The 19727-nt window shown below is 45.2% G+C and overlaps 1 protein-coding gene across 1 annotated transcript in view; it reads left to right on the forward strand.

The window, feature by feature from the left end:
* Positions 1 to 1747: 1747 nt before the first annotated feature.
* PTCHD1 (patched domain containing 1) overlaps positions 1748 to 19727 on the forward strand; it is a 138804-nt gene continuing 120824 nt past the window's right edge. The window contains exon 1 of the mRNA XM_029603248.1: positions 1748 to 2161. Within this exon, the coding sequence (XP_029459108.1) occupies positions 1748 to 2161 (414 nt within the window). The remainder of the gene's footprint in view (positions 2162 to 19727) is intronic.

The raw sequence follows: 19727 nt of genomic DNA on the forward strand, positions 1-19727 counted from the left end.
AGGAAGGAAATAATGATAGAAGGAGTCTGAGTTTTTTGTCCACAGCCAATGGAATTCCAAATTCTCATGTGACTACCTGAAATAGATGAGAAAGCTGTGAATATTCAGAAGCACAACCCAGGCCAACAAATAGAAAATCATCCAGATAGTGGACAATATTGTTCACCCCTGCCCATTGTGTGACCATGTGACCACCCAATGCAGAAATGTATTAAATATTTCAAAATAGGAGCATGAAATAGAACACCCCATCAGCATGCACTTATCGAAATAACAGGCTTCCTCAAAGTGAAATCCTAACATAGCAAACCAGTCATGGTGGATGGGCAGCAGGCGGAAGGCCAATTCAATGTCCACCTTAACCATATGGGCATCACAGCCGCATTCCTTCATCAATTTCATGGCACTGTCAAATGAGATGTAGTGTACTGTGCATTCATCTTGAGGATGAATACATTCATCCAGGAGCCTTCAGGATAGGACAGGTTGTGTATTAACCTGTATTTGCCTCCCACCTTCTTTGGAACCACTGACAGTGGGGAAACAATCATGTTAGAAAAAAGGCCTAGAGTAAATATGCCACATACATGACCCAGTTGAATTTCATTGTCCAATTTGGTTCTGATAGTAGCTGCGAGGTGGAGTTCAGAGGATCCTACCCATTGGGTAGTCCACCATAAGATATTCTAAAGCCATCCAGCAATGTCCTAGCCACCTGTGAGATGGACCATCCAGATGCCCGACCAGGACTTTCACACTCTGGCCCTGGTAGATTTCAGGGCCAGAGGCAACTTCATTATGAAGCACCTGGTGATGCACCTCCAGATACCTACCTGTACTTCTCCGGTTCCCCTCATACTGTCTTCCATCCGAGGGGAACCCTTACCAGGTCAAATCACCCATATCACCGGTCTGGTTAGACTCCGCATGGGTACTCTACATGAGGAATGTCTAACCTGCCACATTATTGATAAGGCCATTCATCCCATAGTCTTAGGTCTTCCCGGGCTCCAATGGCATTCTCCCCAATTCGATTGGATGTTGCTACAACTCACCCGATGGGGGGCTTCCTGCCGTAATTCCTGCTTGAAGTCTTCACTCCAGTGATCCTGCCTAGCTGCCACGCTCCTTCCCCCGGAGCTTCCACCTCAATATGCATCTTACGTAGATGTTTTTTCCAAAGAGGGCGCGGATACCCTGCTGCCGCATCGCCAATACGACTGTGCCATAAATTTCCTGCCTGGTACAGAACCGCCCCAGGGTCAGGTCTACCCCTTGTCCATGACTGAGACTAAAACCATGTCTGAATACGTGCGATAAAACTTGTCCAAGGGCTTTATCCGGCTCTCCACTTCCCCCGCAGGGGTGGGATTCTTCTTTGTGGCAAAGAAAGACAGGACGCTTCGTCCATGTATCAATTACCAGGGGCTGAACGCTATCACCCAAAAGGATCACTACCCTCTGCCTCTCATCACGGAACTCTGACCGTCTTCAAGGAGCCCGCGTCTTCTCCAAGCTGGACCTCTGAGGGGCATATAATTTGATCCGCATTAGGAAGGGCGACGAATGGAAGATGGCCTTTAACACCAGAGACGGCCATTACGAGTACCTAGTCATGCCCTTTGGACTCTGTAATGCACCAGCCGTCTTTCAAAACATGATGAACGAGGCATGCTCTACAACTGCGTAGTTGTCTACCTCAACCATCTCTTGATCTTCTCCTGGGATCTCCAAACCCATTGCCGAGATGTCGCTCGGGGCCTTCAATGCCTCTGGGACCACCAATTATTTGCCAAGTTGGAGAAGTGCTTGTTCAAAAGGGAACGTCTACCCTTCCTTCTACACCATTTCTAAACAGGGATTCCAAATGGACCTGGAGAAACTCGCAAGCATTCAGAATTGGCCTCAGCCGGTTGGCCTCAAGGCCTTGCAAAGATTCCTTGGCTTTGCCAATTACTACCACAGCTTCATCCATAACTACTCTAGCCTGACCGCACCTCTTACGGCCCTGACCCATAAAGGGGCTAACCCCAAGCAATGGCCACCTGTAGCCCAGACAGGTTTCCAACGTCTAAAAGCTGCGTTCCTCTGCGAGCCCTGCCTCCAGCACCCAGACCCCCAAAAACCCTTCATCGTGGAGGTGGATGCCTCCTCCAAAGGGGTAGTGGTTGTCCTAAGCCAGCACTCCTCCTCTGGGACCCTGAACCACTGCTCCTTTTTTTTGAGATGATTTTTTCCTGCAGAGAGAAACTATGGAATTGGGGACAAGGAGTTGCTAGCAATAAAACTCGCTTTCGAGGCGTGGTACCCCTGGCTGGAGGGGGCACAACATTATATCACCGTGTACACTGACCACAAAAATTTGGAATACTTGCACCAAGCCCAACTCCTGAACCCGCGGCAGGCCTGATGAGCTCTTTTCTTTACCCACGTCAACTTTATTCTCCGGTATCGACCTGCGGCCAAGAACGTCAAGGCGGGTGCCCTTTCCCTCTCATTCATCCCTGACGACACCCAGAGCCACAGCGACATATCATCGACCTTGCTTGCATCCAACTCGCAGCCACTGCCACGGTACCACTTGGGAAAACTGTCGTGCCTCACAGACTTCACGAGAAATTTCTCCGATGGGCCCATGACGCCCGTACCGCGGGACACCATGGACGAGCCCACACCTTAGCCTCCATCCAGCAGTTCTACTGGTGGCCCACCGTGAGAAAGGACGTTCAGGCCTATGTGGATGCCTGTCACGTGTGCGCTCAACAGAAGCCACCACCCGATTGACCATGGGGCTTACTGCCTCCCCTACTGGCTCCCAAAAAACCCTGGATGCATATTTCCACTGATTTTATTGTGGACTTACCACCCTCCGAAGGCAAGACTACCATTTGGATAGTGATAGACCGCTTCTCCAAGATGGCCCACTTCGTTCCACTTCCAGGCCTGCCGTCCATTCCGCAGCTAGCACAACTTTTTGTTCAAAACATCTTCTGCCTCTATGGGTTGCCCAAGTACCGAGTATCCGACCGCGGTACCCAATTCACAGCCAAGTTTTGGAGAGCGCTCTGCAAAATGTTTGACATTTCACTGGATTTCACGACCACTTACCACCCGCAGGCAAATGGCCAAGCGGAGAGAACTAACCGCACATTGAAACTTTTCCTCCACGCTTATGTTAACAGCCAACAGAATGATTGGGCTGCGTTGTTGCCTTGGGCGAGTTTGCCCTCAACTCTCACGTCTCATTCAGCACTAAGTCTTCGCCCTTCCAAGTAGTCTACGGGAGGCAACCGCTTCCTCTGCTACCATTACCGTTGACGGTTTCCTCACTGGCAGCACAGTTAACAGCACAGGAGTTGCAACAACTCTGGGAAAGCACGCAGCTGTTGCTACAAGAGGCTGGTCACCAAGCTAAGCGGAACATGGATGCCCATCGGAGACCTGCTCCACAATTCCTGCCCAGCAACAAGGTCTGGTTTAGCACGCGTTTCATTCACTTGAAGCTTCCATCCATGCGCTTGGCTCCACGCTACATTTGGCCCTTCCCGGTGCTCCGTCAGCTAGGTCCGGTAACCTACCAGCTCTGGTTGCCATCATCCATGAAAGACCACAACTCTTTCCACATCTCGCTCCTGAAGCCATTGGTGTTCTCCTAGCCAACTAAGAAACCACCCGAGCCACAGCCAGTAACGTCGGAGGATGACGCAACCTACCAAGTGCGGGACGAGTTGGACATAAGGAAGAGAGGCCAGAGATGGGAATAACTACTCGCTTTGGAAGGCTTTGGTCCAGAATAAAATTCCTGGGAACCTGCTGCCAACATCCTTGGCAAGAGCCTGTTGCAACAATTTCATACCTCTCATCCCAACAAGCCTAAACCCCCTGGAGGGGAGCCTAGAAGGGGGGGTACAGTTATACTCACCAGCTGCTGGCCATCCTGGTCGGCCTCCCCGACTCTTCAAGACTCTGACCCAACCTCCGGCTCTCGAGCCTCGGCTCCCAGCTCCTCCCGACATGGTCGATGGGCCTTCCATGCCGCCGAGGCCATCCTGGGCCTCCCAGCACTCAGGCCGCTGCCGACGCTGTCCTCTTTTGGCCCTTTCTTAGGCGCATGCACGCGCCGCCTGAGACGATTTAAAGGGCCTGCAGCGGGAAATTGCCACTGGCTCCCTCGGATGACGTCAGGGCTCAGGTCATATATATACCGGCAGCAGACTTCCAACAGCTGGCTTGGCAATCAGGTCTCCTTCTCTCAGCATTCCTGCATCAGCGTTCTTGTTCCTGCCTGTTCCTGATCCAGCCTACCTGTGCCTGATCCAGCCCTTCTTGCCCTCGGACGGATCTCCTAGCTTCTTGACCTCTGACCTCGGAACGTATTCTCCATGCTTCTCTCCGCCTGCCCCAGTCTTGGAACTGAACCGTGGTATTCCTGGTCTCCTTCCTTTGCTCCTGTCCAGACTCCGCCTCACCTCCAGACACTCATGCTCTCTACACCCATCATTACAGGAGCCCACCTAACACCAGCCGGCCCCAGCACCCAAGGGCTCAACCCGTGGGGAACGTGGGCTGGTAGTGGCGAAGCTCCAGTTGGCCCCTGCATCTCTCCGGCCTCGCCTCTCGATGCTGGAGACCTGCGGGGATTTACCCCCTCAGGTAGCGCCAACTCCACCTCGGGCCAAGGGTCCACAAATCTATCCAGATTTGCAACACCCAGAAGTACTGAGGTAACTGTCCGAACCAGGGGCACCACAGGTGGAACTTTGGCAAGGCTTTGCTCATGACAGCGAGAGCTCCATTTGGTGATCTGTAATGTGGCCCAATTGATATGGGACTGATGTAGCATGAACCATAGTAGGCCCAAGATGATTGCATTGACCACTTTAGGCAATACATAAAGACTAATTTGCTCTCCATACAATATCCCAGCTTGCATGGTGAGTCATACAGTGGCTCTCGTAACATATCCAGGCAAAGGTTCTCTGTATACAGATGAGATTGAGAGCAGCGTATACAAAGTGACTGTCGGTGTCAGATAGTGATGGACCAAGGCCTCGTGGATAAAATTGCTGCCTGCGCCGGTATCCAAAAAGGCAAGAGTGTCAAGAAGAATGTCCCCAAGAGAGAGATATACCAGTACAAAAAGTTGTGTAGAGGTGCAGGGATGACTTAGGGTAGCCTCTTCCACCAGACCTAGGTCTTAGAGTTTCTCAACTTAATTGGGCAGCGACTTGTGAATTGCCCAGATGCAGCACAAAATAGGTACAGGTTGAGATTTCGGCACTTCTGCTTCTCCTCCGCAGACAGCATGAGGTAGTCAACCTGCATGGCCTCTACTGGTGTCTGTCCCGGCTCAGGAGATGTGCAAGAGGCCATTGGCTACTGGACATTTGGGGCAAGGCAGACAGAGTGATGAGCTGAGCCCCTCTCCCTGGTCCTTTCTTGGAAACTCAGGGCCAGATGGATGTCTAGGCTGATTAGGCCTTCCAACGTATCAGGCAAATCCCTGGCAGCCAGCTCATCTTTTATGCACTCCAAGAGCCCTTGCCTGAAGATTGCAATCAGGCTGTCACAGCCCCACTGAAGTTTAGAGGCCAGGTGCGCGTGAACTGTGCACTCCCCCACAGACCAAGAGCCTTCTCTGATCTGCAGGAGTTCAGATGCCTTGGACGTCGTGAGACCAGACTCAAAGATATGCCAGAATTCTTGCAAGAAGTGATTCAAGTCCCCTAGGAGTGGATCATCTCTTTCCCAAAGGGATAAGGCCCAGGCCAGGGCAAAGCCGCCCAACAAGGATAAAATATAAGTCACTTTGAATTGATCCATTGGGAACAAAGTTGCCTGCAAATCGAACTGCATCTGTCAATGAATTAGGAAGCCTTTACATTTCACTGGATCTCCACCATACCTCAAGTGAAGCATGATAGTAGTAGGGCATATCGCTGGTACCAGAGTGGAAACGGGAGAGGACTAGGCAACCATGGCCTAGAGGTACCTGGCCATAATATTTAGCTGGTCCTGCTGCTGCTGAAGCTAGTGCACTAGCCTAGCGATAGCAGAGACCTGAGGTGAGTCTGCCAAGCTCATGGCCTCAACAAACTGTGATGAGTGGCATGGGTATGAGTCCTTGTTGTTGTGGCAAAATTGATGCAACCTTGTAGATGAACCTACAAGGCCTATGCTGACAGCTGCAAACATGCCCTGATGCGGGTAGCCTGGAGCTTTGCCTATACCAGATGCCTCCCCCTCAGGCTTAGCCCTTGGGTTCTGGTGGCCAGCAGGACTTAGATAGGTCCTTAGGGTGGTCAGGTAAGCAAGAGTCTGACGGCACTCCAGGGTTAGGGCAGGAAACAGATTTAAAGAGTTGAAGGCAGGCTGTTACATTTGGCAGCTCACGGGATGCTTCTGTGAACTGCCCCACTCATTCCCTGCTGCTGCCCCATGCTGCCAGAGGCCTCCTGTCACGGTGGTATCCCGCCATTGCCAAATGCCACCGACCATCGCTGACACCACCTCCCCAGCCAAGCTACTGCTTTGTGCCTTCCCATAGTGCATGCCTGCGTATGTGTGTGCATAATATGCACCCCATGGCAAGAAACCTGGACCAGCGCCTCCAGAAGACATCAACAGTTCCTTGCTTCAGCAACGGGTCTTTGACTCCTGAAGTAGTGTGTGTTGCACCTGCATGTTGGTTCTTGATTCTTGTCTGGGTTCCTGGTTCTTGTGCCTTGCCTTCCAACCTAGCCTCATCCAGCCTTGTCTTCTTCAGTCTTCCTGGTCCAGCCTCGCCTTGTCCTACTCATCTTATCCAGTGTCTTCAGTGTGTCTCCGTCCACCCTTGACTTGACTCTTCAGATCTTGACCTCTTGCCTGGATCTGACCACTCTTGCTAGCTGCTTGCTCCCACCTTGGCCTGCCTCTGACTCCTTTGCTGTGCCTTTGGACTTTAGTCATCTACACCACCTTAAGGACCCACCTACGTTCTGCTGGCCACTAGAACCTAAGGACTCAATCTGCAGGGGAGGTGGCTGTTAAAGGTGAAGTTCCAGACTCTCCCACCTTAGGGTGCATTTACCAGCTGCTGGCATAGGCCTCGTGGGTATGCCGTGGAGGCTGTGTCAACTACACCACAGCACAAAGGCTCACCTACCCACCATCTTTCGGACAGGTCAAGGTTGGGTCAGGCTGTGGACAAACATGATCCAGGTCCAGGCAAGAGGTCAAGATCCAGAAGTCATGCCAAGGGTAGACAAAGATACACAGAAGACACTGGATGAGATAGAGAGGATAGGGCAAGGCTAGATGAGAATGGCTGGACAAGCCTGGACGAGGAAGGCTGAGGAAGGTTGGATGAGGAAAACTGGATAAGTCTGGATATGAAGAGAACCAATAGAGACCAGGAACACAGACAGGAACCAGGAATGAGTAGGAACTGAGACATAGGAGCAACACACACTGCAGATGCAGGAGACCCGTTGCTGAGTTAAAGTTCCAATGCGCAGCTGGGCCTTATATACCTAGCCATGTGACATCATCAGCCAGCGCTGGCAGCCTGGGTTCCCACTGTGGGCTCTTTAAAAGAGTTTTCAACCTTATCATCGAATACTCCATACCCAGCCAGGTTTTCAGGATATCCACAATGAATATGCATGAGATGGATATACATGCACTGCCTCTTCTTTATTCAGATCTAGCTTATGTATATTATTCATTGTGGATATGCTGAAAACCTGACTGGCTATGGGGTACTCCAGGACAAGGTTGAAAACATCTGCTCTAGGTAAAAAGGAATTTACTCTTGCTTGGGGCATTTATTCAGTCTAATTGGATAGAGGTTTATGATGTTTTTGGATAAATAGATTGTCTTTGGCCTCTTCTACTGCAGATAGAATCATATCTCCAGAGCTCAGGGCTGAATATCCCCCAAGCTGGATTGAATTACTTTTTTTTTTTTTTTGCAGCATAAGATAAAATTTTGCAAAATATAGTTCTTTATTCAGTTATTGTGTGACTCCAGAATTTTACAGAACTGAGGCCAAAAATATAACACAAATCTACCATTTTGATTTTCTACCTAAATTCCATTTTCTATCTTTGAATTCCTAGTTCTAATACTTGAATTAAAAAAAAATATTGCAATGTTCAAACTGTAGGATCTCTCATTTCTATAGCATCATTAAAACATAATGGCAGAAAAAGACCATACATCCTATCTAGTCTGCCCATCCATACCAACTAGTCAGCTTTACAATTTTCACTACTCCCACAGAGATCCTCTGTGCTTATCCCATGGTTTCTTGAATTCAGATACTGTCCTTCTCTCCACCACCTCCATGGGAAAGCTGTTCCAGGCCTCCATTACTCTCTGTAAAGAAATATTTCCTTGGATTACTCCTGAGTGTACTCCTTTTCACCCTCATCCCATGACCCCTCATTCTACAGCCTCCTTTTATTTGAAAGAGGCCCACCTCCTGTGCATTAGCTAGCTCTAGGGGTTTTTTAAATTTAAAAATAATGTAAATAGGAGGCTGATGTACTAAAGTGTGTTGAATTTCGCAAAGTCTACTTTGTATGTAAAAATGGCAACGTGTGACCCTAATTTGGTCTGAAGTGCTCAATTTTCCCTTTGTATGCACAAAGTGGACTTTGCAAATGTTATTGCTTTTGCTTTTAGTAAACATACACACATAAATTCTTGCAAAAGTTTATGCAAATGCAAAACTAATCAGCTATTGTGATGCAAAATTATGCCAAGCAGCTCATTAACTATGTTTTTCAATGCTAAAAATAGGCATGGAAAGGCCTCCACATGCCAATTTTCACAAAGTTTTCCATAGTAAAATTCTGCGTAACAGTTTTCTAACAAGAGGAGTTGATTTGTACACTGTAGTCTCTGCTAGCTGAAGTGTACAAATCAACTCCTTTTCATCACTTTATAAGGTCTAAAATTCTTTAACAATGTCAATTTCACAATGGATACCTCTGAATGTGTCTGTAACACCACCCTCAATCCCAACCCACCTCCCGATAACTCACCCCAAATCAAAGTGCCCCTTTACAATGGTCCATATACAGAGTATCAGACTGAGCCCTATAAAGAGGCTCTCTCTCTCCCCCTCAAAGTATGCATTAGCATGTATGTCTGTGCACATATCTTAAGAGTATTTTATAACCTATGTGTATAGTTTATAAAATAACACGTATTTTGTGCATGGCGAGATATGCACGTTTATGGGCGCAGGCACAGTCCCTTTAAAATCTACCCATATGCCTTTTGGAAATCCCACCAAATTACCCACTGAGAAGCTCTTGGTTTTCTTCTCAACATCAGGAACTGCTATAAAAGGAACTCTCTTGCCTCTTGGGGGCCACTGATCCTTTCCAGTGGAAGAAAGCTTCAACCAGTGTAGATGGAGTGGCCGATGCACTGGTGCTTGCAGCACTGCAATCCAACACTACCTGGATCTTTTTCTCCAACTCCTTCTCAAAAATTGCTGTTGCCAGTACAGCATGGGAAACAGGTGGTAACATCTTCCTGGATAACTTGAGGAAGAATGGTCACTTGCATCCAAATTCTTGAAGGCTGTTGAGATTTCCAAGATGATGTATAGATGAGTTCCCTCTCTATGGGAATGCTTTAGGGGATTTACGGCTGCAGCCAGAACCTCCCTGCTCCTGGCTTCAGGCACCAATGGGAACCAATGCTGATGCTTAGCCTTCATCTGTGCTCTTCGATGCTGTGTTCAATGAAGCACAATACTTCATTTCTATCAGGTGAGGGGAGATAAGTGATGATCTGTTTCCCTGGCCTCTGTTGGTGCTTGATGTCCAGCATCCAGTGCAGCTCCTGGGTTCTTAAATGCCAATGTTGATGCCACCAATCCTGATGCCAATGGGCTAGACTTACTGAAGAGCTTTTTCATTAACCCCAGACAGGAATGACATCCTCTAGACGTCATCTTCCTACATGTGAAGCAGTCTTCAATGTCATGGTCATCCTCCAGACAAAGTATACATCTGTCATAGGGGTCCATGATAGACATGAGACATCTGCACTGAAAACACTTATTGAACCAACTGGCTTTCTTCTGCTTCTTGGGCATCAGTCACATAATTAACGAGGCAAATTAAATGAATCAATTTTATCAATACTGCTCAATGTACCCATACAATTAAAAATAAAGAAAGCTTTAACTTCAATGAGAAAACCTACTTAGTGAACCTAATAGAGGAGGAAGAAGATGAACCTGGAAGCTCCATGATAAAACATACAAAAAAACTGTTCTTGCTGAAAGGACAGAACTCAGCTATTAGGCTCCTTGGAAAAACTAGAACTGAGGGGGTCCTGCACAATGTCCATGACACAGTACAGCACACACATGCTCAGTGGAGCATGTCAAAGCTTCTAGAAGCTTTGTAATAATCTTCCCTGGCCAAGTTCCATCAGATGACATCACCCACCTATGAGGACTACCGCATCCTGCTTCTCCTTGGAGAAATCAGATTTTAAGACTGGTTCTTGAGGCTACATATCACCGCACATGAAATATTCAATAATCATTTTTCTTACTTAAAGCATATACAGCCCTCAGTAGCTCTTATTTTTCAGGTCTCTTTTTATACTGCAGATCCGAGGTATCCAACTCCAGTTCTCAAGGCTCACAACCCAGTCTGGTATTCAGCATATACCTAATGAATATGCATGAGACAGATTTGCATACAGTTGAGGCAGTGGCCATGTTAATTATCTCATGCATATTCATTAGGGATGTCCTGAAAACCAGATTGGTTTGTGGCCCTCAAGGACCAGAATTGGATACCCTAGCTACAGATGTTTTTACAAAAATTTTCACATCTTCAATTGCTAACATTTCTGCACTTATTGTGGTCACTATGCAGGCTCCCAGTTTCCCAAAATGTATTCCACTGTGGTCATTCTTTGGCCCTTTACACTATATTCATATACTGAATGATAGCAGACATTTATCAGCATAACATGCATGCTTGCAATTGTATTTGAGACATAACCAGGAATTCATTATTCAATTGCCAAAATTGCATGATAACTGTCAAAAGAGTGGAGAAGGAAGACTGCTCCATCTTTATTAAACAGATTTGAGATCTGAAGTCCTGAAGGGTTTTTCCAATAGAGTGGAAAACTTTCAAAACTGCTTTTGTGTGCCCATATAGGCATGTATATAGGAACACGATAATTTACTACTTTATTTATTAACCTGCGTGCAAATGATATGTGCAGGTTATAAAATATGAGTATACATGTTTGCATACAGGTTCGCGTATGTAAAAACCATGAGCTGAGCAAGTTCGGACTTGTCCAGAAAAGTAATGCCACTTATTCAGATAAGTTCCAGTTTATGTGGCTAAGTAGCAGTACTTAGCCAGATACATCTGAAAAACGCTACTGGTCCGTCTAAGTAGCACCTTTTGGACTTATCCGGGTATGTAAGATAAGCAGATTGTGATAAATTCACAAGCGGATTGTGATAAATTATAGGAAGACCATGTGAGACTGGAAAATTGGGCATCCAAATGGCAGATGAAATTTAGGGCCAGATATTAGTACCTACGCGCGGGCTTAGATTTGTGTGTGCAACCCAGCGCGCACAAATCTACGCCCAATTTTATAAAATGCGCACAGCCACGCGCATGTTATAAAATCCAGGGTCAGTGGGCACAAGGGGGTGCACGCCGAGCCCTAGGGGAGCCCCAGTGGCTTTCTCCGTTCCATCCAAGGTTCCCTCCGAGGCCACTCCGGAGCGGCCTCAGAGGGAACTTTCCTTCCTCCCCCCCACCTTCCCCTCCTTTCCCCTATCTAACCCACCCCCAGCCCTACCTAAATCCCTCCCACCTTTATTTTTATTTATGCCTGCCTCTGGGCAGGTGTAGGTTGCATGCGCCGGCCAAGTGCTGCCACGCAATCCCCGGGCCCAGCAGCAGTGGAAAGGCTTCTGGCCATGCCCAGCCCCGCCCCCAGACCACCCATTTTTTCAAGCCCTGGGACTTACACGCGTCCTGGGGCTTGCACGCGTCGCCGGGCCTATGTAAAATAGGCTCGGCGCACACAGGAGCGGGTTTTTGGTGTTACGCGCATAATATACACTCATAACCCTTTTAAAATCCGCCCCTTAATGTGGACAAGTGCAAGGTGATGCATATAGGGAAAAATAACCCTTGCTGTAGTTACTCAATGTTAGGTTCCATATTAGGAGCTACTACCCAGGAAAAAGATCTAGGCATCATAGTGGACAATATTTTAAAATCATCGGCTCAGTGTGCTGCAACAGTCAAAAAAGCAAACTGAATGTTGGGAATTATTAGGAAGGGAATGGTTAATAAAATGGAAAATGTCATAATGCCTCTGTATCGCTCCATGGTGAGACCGCACCATGAATACTGTGTACAATTCTGGTCGTCGCATCTCAAAAAAGATATAATTGCGATGGAGAAGGTAAAGAGAAGGGCGGCCAAAATGATAAAGGGAATGGAACAGCTCCCCTATGAGGAAAGACTAAAGAGGTTAGGACTTTTCAGCTTGGAGAAGAGACGGCTGAGGGGGGATATGATAGAGGTCTTTAAGATCATGAGAGGTCTTGAACGAGAAGATGTGATGAACCCTTGGCCTGACCCAGTATGGCATGTTCTTATGTTCTTGTGTAAAAGTCTAAACAAAAAGTGCTGTTTATCAAGATAAGTTCACATTTGTACTTCAAATTTTGAAGGGATGCGCAAATAGATTTTACTCACGTTATTAAGACACATTTACACCCCCCCCCCCCCATAAGTCAGCTTTTATACACACATTAGAGGATTTTATGACAGACGTGCGGCAATGAAATTACCAATTTTACCAATTAGTCTACTAGTTTGTTCAGTCCATCTGCAACTTGTGAGGACCCTCCTGACTCTTCAGCCTGAAGTCCCCCAATGTCAGCCAGACCCCTCATCCAGTTATGTTTTCACTTTTAACTTGTTTGCACTCACTTATGCCAGATATTGAGCAGAAGTAAATATACGCAGGTAAAAGACAGGTCACTTTGGCAGGCTGTAAAATAGCCACACATGCGCGTAAATGTTGACCCCCCCCCCCCTCACTGGAACGCCCCTGGCCCAACTCTTTTTTTTATACACGCAAATTTACTCATGGCCCCTGATGTACGTGCACAAGTTACAGTTTTTAAAATAGCATCTTCTCGTCTTTTGAAAGTTCACCTCTAAGTGCATAGGGCCCCTAAGAGAGCTTTTCTACTTCTTATTTTGTATGAAAAGGAAGTGTGAGTTTAAGTTTGAATTTAATATGCATAAAACTGTGACTGTTTCATGAATTCTGATGATAAAACAGCACGTATGTGATATTGGTACTTTGTATATTTATAGCTACTAACAGTGACAGAATGAACGGGGTGGGGTCCTTCCTCTATACTCCATGTGGTTCTTACGTTACAGTCAGGTTTGGTGGTGAGAAACAATATCGTAGCCGTTTCTGACTCTTCACCAGTAACCCCAAGTTTTGACAGTGGAATTAAGAAAATAAACAAAACCAAATTTGCACCAATTTTAAAAAAAACCCTCAAGCATATAGTCTTCCTTTTTCCATATCACAAAACAGTATGGCACATGATGATATAGGTGCGAGGTCTGTGGGTGCAGTGAGTGCTTGAGCACCTCCAGTATTCAGCAAATTTCTGCACTGAGTCTAGGCAGGGGTAATTTGAACTGAGTGTAGCACCCCCCAGTCATTTTGAAAAGTTGTCTCCTATGCACATGAATAGGTACAAAGATACATAGATTAAAATTACAGAGGAGCTCTATCATGATAAAAGGATCAGATTCCAAAGAGAATCCATTTGTTGTTGCAGTGTGCCAGCAGTAATATAGTAAATCCGTTTCATGCTACAAGGCCTCACCATCTAAGATCCTGGGCCCTGTACTTCAACACTCTGCCTTTGGCTTTGTTACTTATGAAACTGCTCCCTCTTACTTTGGCATAATTTTCAATCAATTTTCTCTATTAAAGTTGGTGAAATCATGTCCAGTCTTAGATTAGTTAACCTCCCCTTTAGACCCTTGCCTGTTTTGGGTTTTATGGGGTGTTATGTGACCATGTTACCCCTTGGCTTAAGGAACTTCATTCGCTCCCTGTACAGTTTAGACTGAGGTTTAATTTATTATTATTTGTTTTTAAGGTTTTGAAATTAAATGGGCCATCTTACCTGGACGATCAGTTGCAACTATATATTCCAAGGAGTAATTTACGTTCTGCTGATAAGAGTCATAAAGTGATTCCTTTTATTAATCTTGCTCGATTTCAAGAAACACATAGTAGGTCATTCATGGTTGCTGGGCCAACCTTATGGAATACTTTACCTGGGGCATTATAAGCTTATGAAGACACAAAGATATTTAGAAAGCTTCTTAAGGCACACTTGTTTCATCAGGTATTTCCTTTAATTTGATTTTAATATTTTTTTTAATATTTAATATATTTTGTTATGTAATGTTTTTGCTATATTTACTTTGTATTTTTTATTAATTTTCATTTTAACTGTTTGTATTACTTTGCTACTGTTGTAATCTGTCTAGCACATCTGTTATAGATGGAATAGAAACACTTTAAATAAATAAATAAATACATGCTAAATTCATAAATTATTCCCCGTCCAAGGGTGTTTTCCCAGATTCCCTTATGAATGCCATTGTTTGTGCAGTGTTGAAGAAACGTGGCTTACTGATCCTGCTTTGTCTTGCTGTAGGCCTATTTCCAGTCTCCCCAACCTGGGAAAATTTCTAGAAAAATCAGTTTTGCTGCAACCAAGCAATTGTTTTAGACAAGAACAATATTTTTCATCCATACCAATGTGAATTCCATCGTGGACATGCTATAGAGGTTCTCTTATTCTCCCTAATAGATGCCTTGTTGTGGGAGATAGATCATGGAGGTGCTGCCATCCTCATACTTGTTTGGATATTAGGGATGTGCATTTGTTTCATTCGTTTAATCTGTTTAATTCATTTCATATTACATGCAATTAGATGTGCATTCGTGTCATTCATTTCATTCGTTTAATATTACATGCTTGTATAGGAAACAAATGAAACGAATGCACATCCCTATTGGATATTTATGCCACTTTTGACATGCTGACTCATTGAATGCTCCTTGTTCATTTGAGCACATTTGGGGTTGGAGGGAATGTCCTACAATTGTTTAGGTCTTTTTTGGCAGAACTGGCAGCAGCAGGCAAGGCTAGGAGATCAGAGGTCCACATGGAAACTGTCACTTCAGGTGTGCTTCAGGGCTCTGCACTGTCATCAGTTCTATTCAACATTTATTTGAAACCTCTTGGAGCACTTATTACTTCCTTTGACGTACAATTCTGTATTTATGCTGACAACATACAGTTGCTCCTTCCTGTTGGGTTTTATCTTCTGCTTTTTGGCTTCTCACATTCTGCGTCCAGGCTGTAAACTCATGGATGCATAGAAATACATTGATTTCAAACATCTCTAAGCCCAAGGCTATTTGGATGTTTTGCACAGCTTCTCCCAAAGTTCTACCCCCACCCTCTTCAGGTTAATGGCATGGATCTTACTTTTGCTCCCAAAGTCTGGGGCTTGGGGGTTCTGATATCATTTGACACTGAAAACTCATATAGGATCTATATTAAAGATTTGTTTTTATAAACTTAAGTTAGTCAGACATCTTAAGTACATTTGTCTGACATAGGCCCCTGTTCTCTCATAGAAACATATAGAAACATAGAAACATAGAAATGACGGCAGAAGAAGACCAAATGGCCCATCCAGTCTGCCCAGCAAGCTTCCCTCATTTTTTCTCTCATACTTATCTGTTTCTCTTAGCTCTTGGATCTATTTCCCTTCCACCCCCACCATTAATGTAGAGAGCGGTGATGGAGCTGCATCCAAGTGAAATATCTAGCTTGATTAGTTAGAGGTAGTAGGGGTAGTAACCGCCGCAATAAGCAAGCTACACCCATGCTTATTTGTTTTTACCCAGATTATGTTATACAGCCCTTATTGGTTGTTTATCTTCTCCCCTGCCGTTGAAGCAGGGAGCTATGCTGGATATACGTGAGGTATCAGTTTTTTTCTTCTCCCCTATCTTCTCCCCTGCCGTTGAAGCAGAGAGCTATGCTGGATATGCATCGAAAGTGAAGTATCAGGCACATTTGGTTTGGGGTAGTAACCGCCGTAACAAGCCAGCTACTCCCCACTTTGTGAGTGAGAATCCTTTTTTCTTCTCCCCTGCCGTTGAAGTTATGCTGGATATGCGTGAAGTATCAGTTTTTCTTTTCCCCTGCCGTTGAAGCAGAGAGCTATGCTGGAAATTCGTGATGTATCAGTCTTTCTCCCATGCCGTTGAAGCAGAGAGCCATGCTGGATATGCGTCGAGAGTGAAGGATATGCGTCGAGAGTGAAGTATCAGGTACATTTGGTTTGGGGTAGTAACCGCCGTAACAAGCCAGCTACTCCCCGCTTTGTGAGTGCGAACCCTTTTTTCTTCTCCCCTGCCGTTGAAGCAGAGAGCTCTGCTGGATGTGTGAAGTAACAGTTTTTCTTCTCCCCTGCTGTTGAAGCAGAGAACTATGCTGAATATGCATTGAAAGTGAAGTATAAGAATGGAGTGATCAAGCTAGTTGAAAGGCATCAGGAATAGAGGAAGGTGGAGGTAGTAATTTGGTTATTTGGTTTGGGGTAGTAACCGCCGTAACAATCCAGCTACTCCCGTCTTTGTGAGTGCAAATCCTTTTTTCCACATTTCCTCTTGCTGTTGAAGCTTAGAGTGATGTTGGAGTCACAGTAACCATGTGTATGTTTATTGAATAAGGGTATTGTCTCCAGGCAGTAGCCATCATTCTGGCGAGTCACCTACTCTTCATTGGCGGCCTCTTGACTTTATGGATCCACAGTGTTTATCCCACGCCCCTTTGAAGTCCTTCACAGTTCTGGTCTTCACCACTTCCTCCGGAAGGGCATTCCAGGCATCCACCACCCTCTCCGTGAAGAAATACTTCCTGACATTGGTTCTGAATCTTCCTCCCTGGAGCTTCAAATCGTGACCCCTGGTTCTGCTGATTGTTTTCTTATGGTAAAGGTTTGTCGTTGCCTTTGGATCATTAAAACCTTTCAAGTATCTGAAAGTCTGTATCATATCACCTCTGCTCCTCCTTTCCTCCAGGGTGTACATATTTAGATTCTTCAATCTCTCCTCGTACGTCATCCGACGAAGATCCTCCACCTTCCTGGTCGCCCTTCTCTGTACCGTTTCCATCTTGTCTTTGTCTTTTTGTTTACAATGTTTTGTTTCACAATGTTTATTGCAACTCCCTCTGACACATGGCCTACACTCTGCAGACATGCAATTGTTAGTGGAGCCACCTGTGAAATATTCCCGCCTTCAGGAGCATTCTCAACCACAGGTCCGATGCTGTGGAACTCTCTTCCACAGGCTCTTCAGGATACCTCTGTCTACTGTGATTTTTGTAAAACGCCAGCAGAATCTCTCTCCCAGTTCTTAGTTTCTTTAGTTTCTTAGGGGGTCATTCACTAAAGCTTTAGCGCGTGTGTTAGGGCCCCAATGCACGCGATAAGACCATATCGCATGCGAAAAGGGCCTTTTCACATGCGATATAATGCAAATTAGGGGGAGGGGAGGTGTTGGGGTAGGGAGGGGAGGAGTCAGCAGTGTCTTTGCTGCCGGCGATAACGTTACAAACGTTATCGTCTGCAGTAGCGCACTGAATAGCACCACCTTTCACGGTGGCGCTATTCGGTGTAAAAGCCAGCAGCTTTTGCATGCCCGCCCCCCCCCCCCCCTTCGCCCCCCGTTTTCGCTGGATTCATCATTCTGTGATTAATGATGAAGCCAGGCCTTAGTGCTGTTGATTTCTTGATTTAGGTTACATATCTGGTGTTTTATTATATTTATTTTATTTTTGTCCAGAAATTATTTGTTGTTGTTGTATTATATAATTATGTTTATATGTGTTATTCTGTATAAAGTTTTATTTTTGTGATTCACCTATGACAACCTGACTCAATATAGGCAGAATATAAACAATGTTAAATAAAGAAATTAGAAGAATATAGGACCCATGCTGCATAGTTATGTCTTTGTTAGAACTGGGCATTTTGCAAAAATGTCATGGTCTGGTTATAATGGCCTTTCCAGACCACGACATATGCCAAAGTCACAATAATAACTGTCCACAAAGTGACTGGAGGGTCACTGGGTGAGTGGCATCCAATAGAAAGTTACAGTATAACTTTAAAAACAATGGTTGCAATGTTTTGAGAAGGTGGGAATACCCATCCTTTGTCATCCCCTTCCTATCTGAACAAGGGCAGCAATGCTTTAGAACAGAAAACCCTGTCAGATTGAAGCACATGGGTCTTTGACTGGAAATATCACTAGAATGTTTCTGTCTTTACAATTACAGATTATTATTCAATAAATGGAAACAAATTAAAAATAAAATTCCAATATTTTGAATTCAAAATGTAATTTTTCCTTATGAAGGCATACAGTACTACTTTTATTTTGCATCTAGAAGGTGCATGTCAGGCTAAGCAGCTTGGCTGAAATGCTGCATTGGGCAGACAATAAATTTTTTTTTTTCAGAAAACCCATGTACCTTTTCAGTATTGTTGCATCAGCAATGTATGGCTTCTAACTTACAAATACATTGTTTGTCAGTGATGGGCATTTAATTTCCTTTCGAGCAAACATACAGTAACAATAAATCAAGAAATGGCTTTCAGCAAAAAAGTATTAGATTCACAATTTACTGTAACAGAGAATATGGATAGGGTAGACTTTTACACCAAATTGCACTGATGGTAACACGGTAGGCTTAGCAACAATGATTTCTACTGCATCTTTTCGCATGTGGCAGCAGAAATAGATTACTTTCAAACTTAATTGCATTTATCTGGACTTGGAAAGCAAAATAAGTTAGGCCAAAGGTTGATTCCAAGAAACTAATCCATACATGATGCAACACAACTCTAGATATTGGCACAATATTCATAGTCATTAATTCAGTGTATTATGTGTCTCTTAGGCATTTTGCTTTATTCATGTCTATATTTGTATTATTTTGGGACCTATGTAATAAAACTTGTAGTAAAAATCAATGAGCCAATAAAAATTTTACATAAATGGTAAAACATCACTTAACGTGGTATGCAATAAGTTGTACCATGTGTGCATTTAATTTTTTCCAAACCAGTGAGGCCACGGTAGTAGCAGACACAGAAACCAAATAAGCAATGCTTTGCAAAAGTCTCCATGCTACCTAAGCCAAAGCGAAAGAGCCGGTTAGCACAGAGGATTTCCCCTCTCCCAAACTCCCCTTCATTATGAGAGGCCCTCCCCCACCCACACACACACCTTGGTACAGACCCTGACCTCCCCACTTCTATTTTCCATCAAATTCTCAGTCGTCCCCCCCAATGTCAAATGAAAGAACCTCCCTCTGCGGCAACCCTCTTCCACCTCCCAGTCCAATCCTGAAAATGCCCCCTCTGCAAGCCAACCCAGCTCTCCCCACCCACCATCCACGCCTCTGGAATGGCACTTATCAGAATGCTGGGACTTCTGGAATGGTAGATGGGCCATTATGAAGAGCTGGGTGGTGGGTGGGGTGTAAGTCTGTGCCAGCCTGTACAATGTGAGTCTTTCAATTTCA

Source organism: Rhinatrema bivittatum, chromosome 5 (genome assembly GCF_901001135.1).
Source record: "Rhinatrema bivittatum chromosome 5, aRhiBiv1.1, whole genome shotgun sequence".
NCBI classification, from domain to species: domain Eukaryota; kingdom Metazoa; phylum Chordata; class Amphibia; order Gymnophiona; family Rhinatrematidae; genus Rhinatrema; species Rhinatrema bivittatum.